This window comes from Thermobia domestica, chromosome 2 (assembly GCF_964235325.1).
Source record: "Thermobia domestica chromosome 2, izTheDome1.hap1.1, whole genome shotgun sequence".
NCBI lineage: Eukaryota > Metazoa > Arthropoda > Insecta > Zygentoma > Lepismatidae > Thermobia > Thermobia domestica.
In genome coordinates, this window is record NC_137455.1 from 80167 (window position 1) to 95546 (window position 15380).

The window sequence follows — 15380 nt, forward strand, 5'->3', positions numbered from 1 at the left end:
GGATCGGATCCACGGAGGGCAAATATTTCTTTTTACTTTAGAAATTTTGGTGGCGATTGGTCAGCGATGACACGTGTTTTATTATCTTCAGATATTAGACTACTCGGATGTTTCAATACTTGAACTATCAAATCTTCAGGTATAATAATTGTATTATTAATAATCTAATAACAATAATTATTATCTCGTAGAAGATTAAAAGTTAGGAACTTATCGGTCTGGTCATACCATTACAAGCAGAAATGTTACATTTGGCAAGAATATTTCAGTTTTGTTTATTGTTGCCCCACAAGAAGAAGAATTTCTCATTTCGTTTCTCAAACAAAACAAAGAAAATCGAGACAAAAATAAACATATTGCATAGAACATTGTAAGTAAATATACGTTATGAGTACGCTCTAAATATAATAAAATAACGAAATACCGTTCAGAATATACATTTTAAAGAATCCCCTGGTAATAATATACTGTGATAAGAAAATGAATTTAACTTTGAAATCACAATATAATGATAACTAAAACTAATTCTATTGCCTATGGAACCAGGAAATTCAATGCCGCGTTCACAAAAGCTCTCCACTGACTTCTATTCTTAGCCAATTCGATCCAGCTACTTTGTATTCCTATCTCTGCGAGATCCATCTTAATATTGTACTCCCATCTGCGCCTAGGTCTTCCTAATGGTCGTTTTCCGATTGGTCTTCCAGTCAAGACTGAATGCGTTTCTACTTTCTTCCATTTTAACCACATGACCCGCCCATCTAAGCCTCCTAGATTTGACGACCCTAACAATGTTTGGTAAACCGTATAAATTATGTAGTTCCTCGTTATGAAGTTTCCGCCATTCCCCATTCCTGTTTCTCTTGGGTCCGAATATTCTTCTCAGTATCTTGTTCTCAAATACTTTCAGTCTGTTCTTCCCTCAGAGTAAGCGACCACGTTTCGCAACCATACAGAACAACAGGCATGATTATCGTTTTGTATATTTTAAGTTTCAAATTTCTCGACAGAATTCGCGACAAGAGATTTTGAACCGAATAGTAACACGAATTCCCTGCATTTAGTTGACATTTAATTTCTTCGTGAATATAATTTTCGTCTGCTAATATTGATCCTAGATATCTGAAAGTATCCACTTTATCAAAAGTATTATTTAATATTTTAACCCATCCACAATTTTCCGTATTATGATACCCACGATTAATCTAATTAGCTTTCTTGGTATTCCAAGTTCTGTAAGAACGATGTATAATGTTTCTCTCCTAACCGAGTCGTACGCCTTTGTAAAATCAATAAATAGTCTATGTACCGTGGTATTGTATTCCCACTTTTTTTTCGAATATTTGGCGAATGGTAAATATTTGGTCAATAGTTGATCGATTTCGTCTAAATACGCACTGATAATTATCCAATAATTTCATCTACGTATGGGGTCAATCTTGCTAATAGAATATTTGAATGGATTTTATAGGATTTTGACAGAAGAGAAACGCCTCGATAATTATTGCAGTCAGTTTTGTCGCCTTTCTTATGATAATGATTGATTCTTTCCACTATTGTGGCAATTCTTCCTTGTTCCAGATAAGGAGAATGAGTTTGTGTATCTTGTTCCACAATTTTTCGCCACCAGCTAAAATTAGCTCAGCCGGAATTTCATCTACACCCGGAGATTTGTGTTTCTTTAATTTCTTTATAGCGGTTTGTACTTCTATTCGGTTTGGTTGTGGAATATACGGTTTTGCGGTGTGTATCTCTTTTTCTCAACGCACATTAGTTTTTGACTGCGTGTTCAGCAAGTCGTCAAAGAAATCTCGATCTTATTTGAGATGCTATCCGTATCAGTGAGAACTGTATCGTCAGCTTTCTTTAATATATAAACACGAGGTTGATAGCCTTTCTTAAATTCGGGTACCGCGGTGGCTCAGTGGTATAGCGTTCACCTCTGGTGCTTAAGGTTCGATCCCAGCCCCCGCCAAGTGGACTTTGTGGTGGACAAACACCGTGTACGTGGGTTTCCTCGGGGTTCTCCCGTTTCCTCCCACTTTCTTCATTCCACCATTTCATTCATCACTCATCATCATCGTCTCCTTTAGCCTAACCGGCATGACTGTGGGACGTAAAACTAAAGATTTCATTTCATTCGTTTTCTTAAATTCACTGATCCCCTTATACGTGTCCTGAATGTTTTTATTTTTATTATTATCTTGAAGTTCCTTAATTTTAGCTTTCAAAAATCGCGATTCTTTGTTCTAAAAGTTTTGGAAGTTTCCCGCCTGATATTGGCGAAATTTGTGTAGTTATTTCATTCGGATTTTTTAGCCAGCGTAATTTTGCCTGTTTTCTCTTCGCTGCTAGTTTAATGCATTCCTGATCGAACCATGGCTTGTTCCTACGTATTTCCGCGTGTCACAATTTTTCTTTTGCTGAAATTTTAATGCTATCTCTAATTTCAATCCAAGTATGCTAAACACTAGTGCACTCCGAATCTTCTAAAACCGAGAATCTATTCGAAACTTCAATCTGGTGTTCCTCTCTCACCTGGCTCTCTTCTAATTTCTTTAAATTAAATCTCTCCGTTTTCGGACATTTTATATTACCTTTATTCAACGATAATCTATCTCGCATTATCGCTGCTACCAGGTACTGATCAGTGTCACAGTGAGCCCCTCTTTCTTCTGTCTACTAAAACGTGATCAATTTGATTATGTGTTTTTCCGTCTGGTGATGCCCAACTGTATTTATGAACGTCGTGATGTGGGAATTTTGTACTCTTCACGATTAGGTTTTTGGATGTTGCAAAGTTCACGAGTCTAACACCGTTGTCATTACTTTCCTTATGCAGACTTTCGTTTCCTATAATTGGTTTAAAAATATTGTCTCATCCAACATTCGCATTGATATTCCCTAATAGAATTTTCATATGATATCGCCGGAGTTCGTAAATTATCCGGTCCACTTCTTCGTTAAAATTGTCTTTTATATCGTCATCCTTATCTTCAGTTGGGGCATGTACATTTAAGACAATAATATCACACCACCGTCTCGTAGGAGTAATAAAAGAAAGTCTGACAGTAACAAATTCAACCCGTTTATTTGCTGGTAATATTCGTTTGAGAACGAAAAACCCTATTCCTAACTGGTGATTATAATGTAGTAATAGAATAAAATTTTCTGTGATTGTAAATAAATTCCCGGAATATTCCCAATTTTGGGAATCTACCCGGGAATATTCCGGAAAAATATCTTTCCGGGAATTTTCCCGTCACTAACTACAAAAAAAGTATTCAACTGATGACAGAATTACTGAGCTGTATGATTTTTCTATTTTTAGCCACACACTTGACCACAAGTAAGTTGTGTTATATATACATATAATACTCATGGCGATAAAACGAATGTTCGTTGCGTATCAGATTTGATATATGATGCATACACGGAACACGCTATATACACCACCTATGATACACATGTCGATCAGTGTGTTAAGATGCAAAAACAAATATAAGAGAAAGCAAGTATCTTCCCATTGGTGGTATATTTATGTGGAAGCCTTTGTATATATTTTGTGTTTCATATAATTTTTCTCAGTATCCATTTCCGTGTTTATCGATTTTGTTGCAGGTTCCATAAACATACTCTATCCAAAAAAGAATATACGTTTACCACACGAAAGGAGATACTTTTACATGCAGATGCAAAACCTCACACATGCCAACAGTGTAGGAAGGGATTCAATAAGCGTTCAAATTTGACAACACACATGCTAATACATACAGGTGCAAAACGTCAGATATGCAAAGAGTGTGGGAAGAGTTTCAATTTACTTTCAAATTTAGCTATACACATGTTAATACATACAGGTGAAAAACCTTACACATGCCAAGAGTGTGGAAAGAGGTTTAGACACAGTTCAACTTTGGCCACACATATGTTTATACATACTGGTGAAAAACCTTACACATGCCAAGAGTGTGGAAAAGGATTCAAAGTACGTTCGAGTTTAGGTAGACACATGTTAGTACATACAGGTGAAAAACCTTACACTTGCCAAGAATGTGGTAAACGTTTCAGCTTACGTTCAATCTTAGCTAAACACTTCTTAATACATACAGGTCAGAAACCTTACACGTGCCAAGAGTGTGGAAAGGGGTTTAGTAACAGTTCAAATTTGGCTAGACATACGTTCATACATACTGGTGAAAAACCTCACACATGCCAAGAGTGTGGAAAGGGTTTTAGATACAGTTCAACATTGGCTACACATATGTTCATACATACTGGTGAAAAACCTCACACATGCCAAGAATGTGGGAAGACTTTCAATAGACGTTCCTATTTAGCTAAACACGTCTTAGTACATACAGGGGAAGAACCTTACACATGCCAAGACTGTGGAAAAGGATTTAGACAAAGTTCAAATTTGGCTAGACATATGTTAATACATACTGGTGAAAAACCTCACACATGCGGACTGTGTGGAAAGGGATTCAATGCACGTTCGAGTTTAGCTGCACACAGTTTAATACATACGGGTGAAAAACCTCACCTGTGCCAAAAGTGTGGAAAGGGATTCAAGCAACGTTCAAGTTTGGCTAAACATATTATCATACATGCAGGTGAAAACTCTCACACATGCGAAGTGTGTGGTAAGGGATTCAAGGTACGTTCGAATTTAGCTGCACACAGGTTAGTACATACGAGTGAAAAACCTCATATATGCCAAAAGTGTGGGAAGGGATTCAAGGAACGTTCAACTTTGGCTAAACATATGATCATACATACAGGTGAAAATCCTCACACATGCAAAGTGTGTGGAAAGGGGTTTAAATACAGTTCAACTTTGGCTACACATATGTTTATACACACTGGTGAAAAACCTCACACATGCCAAGAGTGCGGAAAGAGGTTTAGACACATTGCAGGTTTAGCTGTACATAAGTTTATACATACAGGTGAAAAACCTTATACATGCCAACAGTGTGGGAAGAAATTTAGTCAAAGATCACAATTAGTTACACACGTAATAATACATACAGGTGAAAAACCTCACAAATGTCAAGAATGTGGGAAGGGATTTAGTCAAAATTCACATTTGACTAGGCATATGTTAATACATAACAGGTGAAAACCTCAAACAGGTCATGTGCGTGGGAAAGGATTTAGTCTAAAATTATATTTAGGTAAACATGTTCCTACACAACTGGAAAACGTGAAACATGGCAAGAGTCGAGTTAAACATCTTAATACATACAAGTGAAAAATCACACGCACGCTAAGACAATGAAAAGTGACTTGGTCGAACTTCACATTTAACTACATACATATAAATACATATAGATGCAACTCCCACACATACCAATAGTGTGGAATGGATTTAGTCAAATTTCAGATTTGGTAAGGTTGATACATGCAGGTGGAAGAGATGCGTGGTGAGATCCGGACAGGTACATTATGTTCCTATCTCGGAATACGTGTTAATCTATACAGGTGAAATAGCTCCGATATAATTACATGTTTACATATATAGGTGAGAAAAATCACAGGGCCTAAGAATGTTTTATGTAGTCAAGGTTCAGATGTGGCAAAACAAACGTGGGAAAGTATTTTGCTTAAAGTGAATTCCGGTAAAACAGCTAAAAGTTTCGTCGCAAGATTGTGCTAAGGCATTTAGTTGAAGTTAGCAACACAGGTTAAATCCGTATCGGGTAAAAATGTTGAAGCTGGTATATTCAGAACTATTTTTTCCAAGATATATGTGAGGGTATTATGTATGAAAGTATATGGGTGTGCGAGCATATAGAGCTGAGAAAATTCATACAAGCAAAGAGTGTGAGAAATGATTTAGTTTAGAGCAATACATATATTAAGACAAAAGATATATATATATATATATATATATATATATATATATATGTGTGTGTGTGTGTGTGTGTGTGTGTGTGTAAAGTGTAGCAAGGAAGTTATTGGAAGCTTACAAGTTGAAACATGCATAATACTTTTGACTTGTAAAAAATACGGAGAGGATTTATTAAAAAGTTGGAAAATCCATGTTCACACCTATAATAAGGATACTTTGAAACAATAAAAATAAACCTAATTTAGAAAGCATGTTTAGACATATAGAGAAAAACCTTCACATGTCTTGCTGGTTGAAAGAAATTATGTTGAAAATCATATTTCAGAAGACCCATTTAAGTTGATTACGACTCATTAAGACACTCATACGAAACTACATATTGTCAACCCCGCTGTGTGTGCCTTTAATAGCAAGTGCATAGCTCATAGACACAGGAAGATTGTCCTCCGAACATTTTCTATAATGTACGGGAAAGTACATTTGCTAATTTTAAGAAAGTAAACACATGAAGAGTAAAGTTTAAAATCATTATATTTTCAATAATTATTTGTAATATTCAAGTGTACTCTGTTGTGTAAAGAATGGACAAACGTTACCAGATCACAACCTACGGAGTCTGACTATTTTCTCTATTTGATGACGAAAAACGAATAGCAAACACATACCTTCAGAATAAATGTTGATGTCGATAGGAAGCTAAGGTACAGCAGAGTAAACTCCAACTACTGGCGATAATAATGCGGCTCAGATATTCCAAAGTCGAACGATTGTAGAACAGATATCACAGACTGATTCACCATAGCTAATGAACAATCTCAATGTAAATCTCGTTTAATTATAAAATGTCATATGACTGAACTGAAACTCTCTTCTCCGTTGAGTAATCGTCTGAGACCTCTCTCCGTCGAATCACCCTGATCTCAATTTCGTAGAGTATTTATGTCAAACCTATTACTCTCCAAACTGCACGTTGCTCCACGTGTTTGCTTTCTCATTGCCGAAATTCACATTTCTCCAATGATCATGAAGAAGACAAAATCTCCAGACGTCTATCTCCGTAATCTGACAATTTTGTCAGATCCTAAAATTTGTGTCGATGTTAACAATTGACAAATAATAACATAAACATTGCAACTTACTCTCACACCATTCCTGACACAGCATTTCATCTTTGTTATTCAGTGTAATCAAAACATTGCACACTCACACGTCTGCATTTACAACTGACATAACCAAAACAATACTGGAATAACATAATTTTGAAATTTATTTCCTTAACCTAATTCTGCATTGTCATAATTACTTGACTTTTAATTTTGTCTTTAATTTTATCTTTTAATTTTCACACATTCATTTATCTTTATTCAATCCAATTATAAAAATTTTAGAAATAAAATCTATTTAACTTTAATCCCTCAACAATATATACCTTATATATGTAAATACTGTTTAAGTTGCTTAACACCTTGTAAACGCTGTGTTTCTTGATTTAAAACTGGCAAGCACATACTGATTCGTGTACAACATTCCGTTCTTACGATTGTATCTTTAGAATATTACGTATAACAGTTTAAAGTGATAGGAAGAGAGAGATACGTAAGTTAATCTCATTTGAGTTTCTTCTTAAATGTGACAAGGTTAATAATGCATCACGGTGGCAAGGTTAATTCATGCCTCCGATCACAATAGAATTCAGTGGGCAAGAATCCCATGAATTCACTATATGAGGATCACTATATTTGGTGGCCTAGGCCGGGTCAGGCTCTGTTCGCAGAGGCTGTGTACAGTACCATTGCACGCCGGAAGCTTATGAATTTGATTCAGTGGCTGATATTGTTATAATTTAACACATACATATACATGCACAAGCAACGATGCACGGTGATCCTAAAGAAACCTCATAGGCTCTATATTTAACTATACGCAGTATTTTTCAGTTTTCGGTTTCTTTCTGTGAAATATATATCTAAATTTAATAGCTGTGTTGGCAAATAGAAAGTAGTAAAGAGGAAAAAGGATATTTAAACATATAACTCTAGTTCCTGCATAGCAGTATTGTTAATGCGCACGACCTCAACGTGTAGAGTTCTTTAGGTCCGTTGGGACTACACATTAATTGGTGCTGATTCTGAATCATGAGACAATCGGGGACCTATCTGAATAAAGGGGTATTGCTCTACGATCGAAAAAGCGGGACACATGTGAGCCGATGAACTGACTACGCATCTCCATGTTAAATAAGTGGCACTTATCAGCATCAGATCAGCATGAACTGCGAAAGAGCTTTTAGTACTTCCCTTTATCTGTTAGCAAATCTCATCATTTCTCCATACTGAGTTGACAGGAACACGGACATCTGAGGACGAATAGAAGGCAACTGCCCCTCATTTTCCGAAACATGATTTTATTATATTATGTACACATATAGTAACAAAAACTGTGATGCAACTGAACAATCTTGCTGACTTCGGGGAAACCTAAGATAATGCTACTGTTCTGTAGCCTAGAATACTTGGTTGGGATATTTGGATATTACGTAATAAAGTGATCTCATGTTTTAAAATTATCTATATGATCATTTCTATATTACACTTTACTCCTTGCTGTGATCCCACCTATAAATGCTTATTCGACAATAAGATTTCGTGTACCTGAATACTAAATCCAATGTCGATAACAATTTTATCAATAATTTCCATTTTCTTTGAGAGAGGAGGACTCTAAAGTCCAGCCTTGGGCAAAAGAATATGTTGATTTGGACTCATACGTGGTCAGTCTTTCGCTTCAAATGCCATACTTTTAACTTTTTCATACCATATCTATATAATGCTTTGATATACGAGGGTTGGGGCAAAAGTCATGGCAACTATTTTTTTTCTTGCAGATATGTGAGCGGATCACAAACTTCTATGTGTCGTGTGGAAGTTCTGCAGGCATAGTGTGTATGCAGAACAAGAGATGACTCTGTGATAGCTGGTAGTAGCACAGTGAGGGATGTGAAATCAGTCAGTTGGTGAGTGTCGTGCGAGATTGAAGTAAACCTTCTTGAGCAGCGCGCTTACATCAAAATAGCCGTTCTCCGACGGAGAAATGCGATGGAATGTCACAGTGAATTAGTGGAAGCCCTTGGGAATAATGCCCTACCATACCGGACAGTAGCACGGTGGGTAGGAAAGTTTCGGAAAGGACGTGCGTCAACCAGTGATGAGCAACGTTCGGGACGACCTGTCAGTGTGCGGACCGACGTGGCACGTGCCGTCATCGAGTAGCTCCTTGATGAAGACATGCTGGATCACCAAGGAGGCAAAAGTTCCGTTAGAATCCTTCCCCAGTCAAATTGATGAAGATCGTCGCGTATGACGTCAGGGGTGTCATTGTTTGCCACTTTGTTCCACATGACAAAACAGTGACCACACAGTACTACAGGGACTTCCTGGTGTGACAGGTACGACGTGGCGTTCGGGAGAATCGTCCGGATCTTGTGGACAGTGCAATAATCCTGCACGACAATGCAAAACCACATAAAGCAGAGTGTGTAGGGCAGCTACTGCGACGATGGGGATGGGAAGAATTGGAGCACCCACCGTACTCTCCTGACATTTCGCCCTGTGACTTTGATCTCATTCGAAAGATTAAGGAACCACTACGTGGTAGGCGGTTTGCAACACGCGAGGACATTGCTAATGCTGTGCGCGAACAGGTGACCCGATTCACACATGGTGATACAAATGCTGAAGCGGATGGTATTCAGCGCCTCCCACATCGCTGGCAGCGTGTGGTGCAAGTAGCAGGGGACTACTTTGAGGGTCTTTAGGCCCAGGTTTGTCATGCCAACTGTATGCGTACTGTGTTGTCATTCTTTTGCACCGTGAAGGCCATATTGCCCTTTATACTACCGTAATAAATTAGTGGGTTACGATATTTCAGTGCTATTCGTTGTCGGCACATGTAGTTAACACCTTGTCCTTTCGTCTGTATATGTCACATTTTCCAACCGGACTGGTATCTTGAAGAAAAAAAAATAGTTGCCATGACTTTTGCCCCAACCCTCGTATATTTTTGGGAGACCTAGACATTATATGAATTCAGTAGCCAGACAGAGTTTGATTGTCATTTCATCTCGCAGAGTTATAATTTATGCCATTTGCGACGAACTCGATACATAGTAGTATGTTCTGGGCTTAACTAGGTGCCACACTTCAGTCGCCATTCTTCGAGCCCTTTACATATTATATATGCTTGGGTATGGGCCCTCTCGTAATAGGGTTTTGGCTACGTCACTAAAGTCAAGTATTCTGCTCATGGACTTGCTATCAATGTGCAGTGTTATTTCGGCTTTAGATTAAGGATACATTTACAATATCAAATTTCTGGAGATGAAATCGGGAATGTACCCCTGCTTTAACAATATGATTTTATTCACAACTACATGTTTATCGCATTACGCTTTTTCAGTTTCCATTCCAACAAACAGTAGTTGGGTCGCAATAACGTAGTCAGTAAGGATTATCAATTTGCCTAGCAACTGAAAGAGCCAAGTTCCAATCAGTCTACGGGTGGTATTCTTTTGTAATTTCATCTTCGTTCTGTTGTGGCTGTGAGATCAAGCAACATTAAAAGGAAGTCTTTCTATAATCTACGATCGTAAAAATGACACAGGAAAATTTTGACTACGTAAGTTTCGAAGCATGGAATAGTTATATTCATTTATTCAATGTACGGCACACCAGTGGGCTTTTGTTAACCAGTATAGAATGCACAATTTGCACAAAGAAGCAGGACAAGAGATATGAGACAAAATAGGTGTCGAGTATTACGGTTTCTCACGAATGCTTTATAATACAAAATATACTGACGTTCAGTTGTTCGGCCAACCAAATTAATCTTGAACAGGAAGCTCAACACTCTGCATGAAATTGAAAATTAACATTAAGGACTTACGACATTAAGCATTTAGAAAAGTAGCTCAGATTCGTCCATTGCTTGTTGAAACTTTCAGCCCTTGTTTTGATTATTATAAATCCTGCAGTTGAAGCTTCCTTGCTATTCTCACAATGACTCGCTTTACATTTCGGCATGTTTTAACAGTGAGAACTTAGCAGAAAAATATTTGACCGAACGGAAATAGTAATGTGCATATTTTAAAGGAATTCCTCATACGAAGTTACTGATATCAGAATTCCCTAAAATGTAACGTAAGTCCGTTTCTACTACAAAATTCAATTTATATTTGCTCAACTAGAAAATAATCTAAAGAGCGAATCCAATGGCGTAGACTAAATGATAATTTATGTGTGAAAATGGCATCATCTATTTTCAAGATTTTAATTTTAGTACCGAAGTGTCATGGAGAAATGTGTGCTGTTTATCAGAACGATCGGCTATCAGAAAGCAAATAGATTATCAAAAAACAAGAATGAAAATATGGTTTAGAAGCTTCCGTTTTGAAAATAGAGGTATTTCTCAAGTGGTTATTCACAAGTAATGAAAAGTGGATAACCTCAACAACAATCTGTTAAGAAGATTGTTATCGGAGTAAGGAGTCAAATTTATTCAGTTCTGACACTTCTTTTACATTATCTAGTCTTCGGTATTAAGTCCTATTCTTATATTTCTTTTCCAACATTAGGCAAAAATTCAAGCTCGAGATAAGTGGAGTACTACAAGTACTATTTATATTACTACAAGACTTATTGGATTCCGTTAGATAACATTCGTACTAAAAAAAAAAAGAATGCTAAAAGTTGTAAATTAACTTTCTTGTGTCTGGATACCACGCGCACTGTTAAGAAGGGCAATTGCTATTTACCTGATACAGTGGTAGCAACTTACGTCCTGCCTAGCTGTCTATAATAACTAGTATATGTAGTAGAATACTAGAATATCTGGTAAAAATGTCTTTGTATTCATTTTCCTTTCAGTTCCCTGTAACAACTCTATTGATAAACTAGTAAAGTATCTTTATTATCTTAGGTCCCTATGCCTATAATTATCCTATAAATTCTGTATGCATGACGAAGAAACATCTTTGCTGTGATTAGTTATGGATGAATTTAATATTTACATGTGTTTAAGAATAACATATTACTTAAGCAGTTTTGGCACATATAAAATCATGTGCTTTAAACATTGACACGTATCAATTGTAGTGTTGTTTATTTTGTGCTGACTCTATATCGAATTTCAAACGATATATTCATACATACTTAATGGAGTAGATTTCTCATATATTTTTGCATAGTAATGCGAATTTCCTGAGTAAATCACTTTCAAATATGCTTGTGAAAAACTTTCCTGTTTTTTTAATTAGCATTGTTTGATATACTTTTCATACGTACGGACGAATTCTCGTATGTTACATTTGACTCCTTGCCTAATTTCACATTCGTTACTATTTCTCTGTCGTGTTAATGGTACTTTAACACTACCGACAATACATTTTATCTTTGGATTGGTCTATACATCCTTGGCTTTTTTCCTCAAAGTTATGTGAGAGGAGCACGTCTTATTTAGATATGCTTCCGATTATTTGGTATTACTCCTTATTTTAGTGATCAACAATTTCTGCTTGTAATTACGTAAACCTAGTCTCGTATCATATAACATTTTGCAGAGCTGGGGATCAAAAGTCAGTTGAGTAGTTAAAGCTTTTTGTTTGATCAATAAGACAATTTTTTTTTCTTGCTTTCGTTTGTTCGCTTAGTGTTTTTTACTTGAATGTTTTTTACACTTATGACGTGAGAACTTTCCTACTAACTTCAGGACTTTTATATAGTGTATTAAGGCATGAGGAACTTGTGTTTTATGAAGGAATTAATCAATTTAGCCTATGCAACAACGAGGTTCTAAATGATACGCTCTGTTGTTTTCGTGGGGTCGGAAGCACATTGGAATTGCGTAATTGGCGTGTACAGTGGTGAAGTTTTGCTGAGAAACTGCTATTCAGCTTACTCAACCATTGAACGGCGCGCTACACTTGCGCGACTGCAGACACACCTTTGTCAGGGGTAAATTTGTTCGAACTTCTAGATTACAGCACCATTTTTATTGTGAAGGGGGTGAAATAATACTGATAACCCGTACATAGGGTGGACTGAATTTCAACTTTTTTCGAAAAGCGGTTAAAGGATGTCTTTTAGTGGGCAAAGTGTGCCATATTCTTTTTCCAGAATCTTAAGTGAACATCTTCATGTGCCGCATCGAGGTTTATGTAAAATGTATGCAACCCGCACTGCACGATACCATATTTCACTCTTTTGGCTCTGTGAAACATATACGTAATTCACCTTTCCAAAGCCCTTTTCTGTGTAGTTCTTCGCTTAAATTGGCTAAATTTCAATGCTTAAGGCAAGAAGGTTGCACTCTTTATTTGTATGTATAAAAAATTGATTTATTTTTCTTTAGCCTAAGAGTACAGTTTATTTATTTATTTGCTGTAATGCAATTCATTATCAACATAGTCGATCATTTATTGTTTTGCCAAAATAACTCTCACCACGAGGAAGTGACTGCACTTCGAGTTGCACCCACTTTTAGTTCCGCTCTGTCTAATTTTGTACCATGGCCTTGCTTGCGTCCCCACTTACTTGCTTTACTTTTCTAGATAGCATAGTATTATTTCCATCCGAGTGTTGGTATCTCCTTGCTAAAAAGCAAGGCAGCGTATGAAACCATCACGACTTGCCGGCCCACACACGGATTGAGAAGCTTCACCAAACGTACTATTCGCTCTACTGCTTGGTTATGGCACGGTAACACAGTTATTTCTTCTCCGAGCATTGAAGCTGACTAAATATTTTCTTCAATCTCGTCGTCGGAGAGCATCTTGGTTAGCGGTCGTTCTGTTGGGGACAAGATCATCCACTCCACGATGTCGTAGTAATCGTCCGCGTCAAAATTTATTTTTAGGAACTGCGAATTATTGGAAAATACAGAGAATACCATCTGCTTAGTTTCCGTTGGTAGAAATTGGGCTAGTCGTCCCAAATTCCATAAATGCTGCGGTTCTTCACAGCATGACGGCTTTTGCTGGATTGCAAACCAGACCCGGGGTACACCTTGTACAAGACACACGAATGCCTCGCAAAGTCTCGCTGTGCTAAGGTACAAACGAAGAATGCGACATGCCGTGGTGAGGCAACTTGACTGGACTACTGGACTGAGTTTCTTGTTCGCCAAATTTGAAAAAGTTTCCTGAGTGAATTACTCTGCACATTGTTCGTTCGCACTGAGGTCTTCAACTTTTGTTAATTCATCCAACCAGTCAAGATTTATTGCTTGGTATTTTAACATGGGTGCTTCCTCGCACTTGTCGAGTTTTATTCGAATGGGTCCCAAAAGTGTTTTTGGACCACATTTTCTTCTATCGAGATATCTAAGTAACAAAGCGGTAGTTCACTTTGCCCTTTAACCACTTCGCCGAACCGATTTTTGAAAAAAGTTTAAATTCAGCCCACCCTGATGTATATGGTCATAGTATATAAAATAGCATATGTAATTTGGTAATGTGACCTGTGGTATTGGTAACTTTTCACCAAGATGAGTACAAAATGTTATTGCATTGTATAAGAAGGAGTTCAAAAACTTATCAAGTAAGGGTAGAAGAAAAATTATCCAATGTGCTCGTTGACGTTGATACTCCACAGTTTTCTTGATATCTCCAGTGGACGTTCAAAAATATCCATACATGTTCAAAAATTGTCCATAGATGTCCCTGGACTATGTGAACTTTTATGGATCATCCATATTATGTCCACAGAGGTCCATGGATGTGTGTGGACTTTTATGGATCATCCATGTCAGGACCGTCATGGACCTACGTAACGTTGGTACGTAATATGACGAATGTGGAAGAGCAATAGACGTCCAAAAAAAGATGTACATAGTTTGTCCACATTGGTCCGTTTACATACCAAAGCCAAAATAGGTCCAACAGTGGACGCAATATGAATGATCCATAAAAGTTGAAATAAAAGAAAATCGTGATTGGGAGCAAAAGGATGAAGTTGCTAGTATTTAAATTGAAATCTTGTAATTTAGTAATTTATGATAAATCGGTTAAGGTATGGAAAATTGATATATATGAACTTTTAGAATATTCTAACTTCAGATGTTTGTTATAGGATTTACTAATTCATATCGGACTTCCGAAGAAAAACATCGAAGCAATTTTATAACCGTGTCTGTAGCGACAATTCCCAGTCACGACCCATCTTCAGTTTTATTAGAAATAGGAAAAGAAAGACTAAGAAAGGAGAAGAGGAGGGAAGAGAAGAAAAGTAGAAGCAGTTAGAGGAGAAGGGATTACTGGATACTTTTGGAAATATGGTGAAGAAACTCAAATAGTTATTAAAAGGTAATTCATATCCAAATGCTATTATTTGAGGATCAATTATGAAGTGATCCCGAAAAGACACATGTTCCCTCATACGATCCCGTCCTGGATCCAGGAAACTGCACAAGTGGGAGTTGCCCTAACCCAGCCCAGATGACGAGAAGTTTAATTGTTTGTCTATTGTTTCGA

General features: G+C 37.1%; 1 protein-coding gene across 1 annotated transcript in view; it reads left to right on the plus strand.

Moving 5' to 3' along the window:
• The window catches only part of LOC145669651 (uncharacterized), a 54658-nt gene extending 42828 nt beyond the window's left edge, over positions 1-11830 (plus strand). The window contains exon 3 of the mRNA XM_081737905.1: positions 3622-11830. Within this exon, the coding sequence (XP_081594031.1) occupies positions 3622-5125 (1504 nt within the window). The 3' untranslated portion in view covers positions 5126-11830. The remainder of the gene's footprint in view (positions 1-3621) is intronic.
• The last annotated feature ends 3550 nt before the right edge of the window (positions 11831-15380 follow it).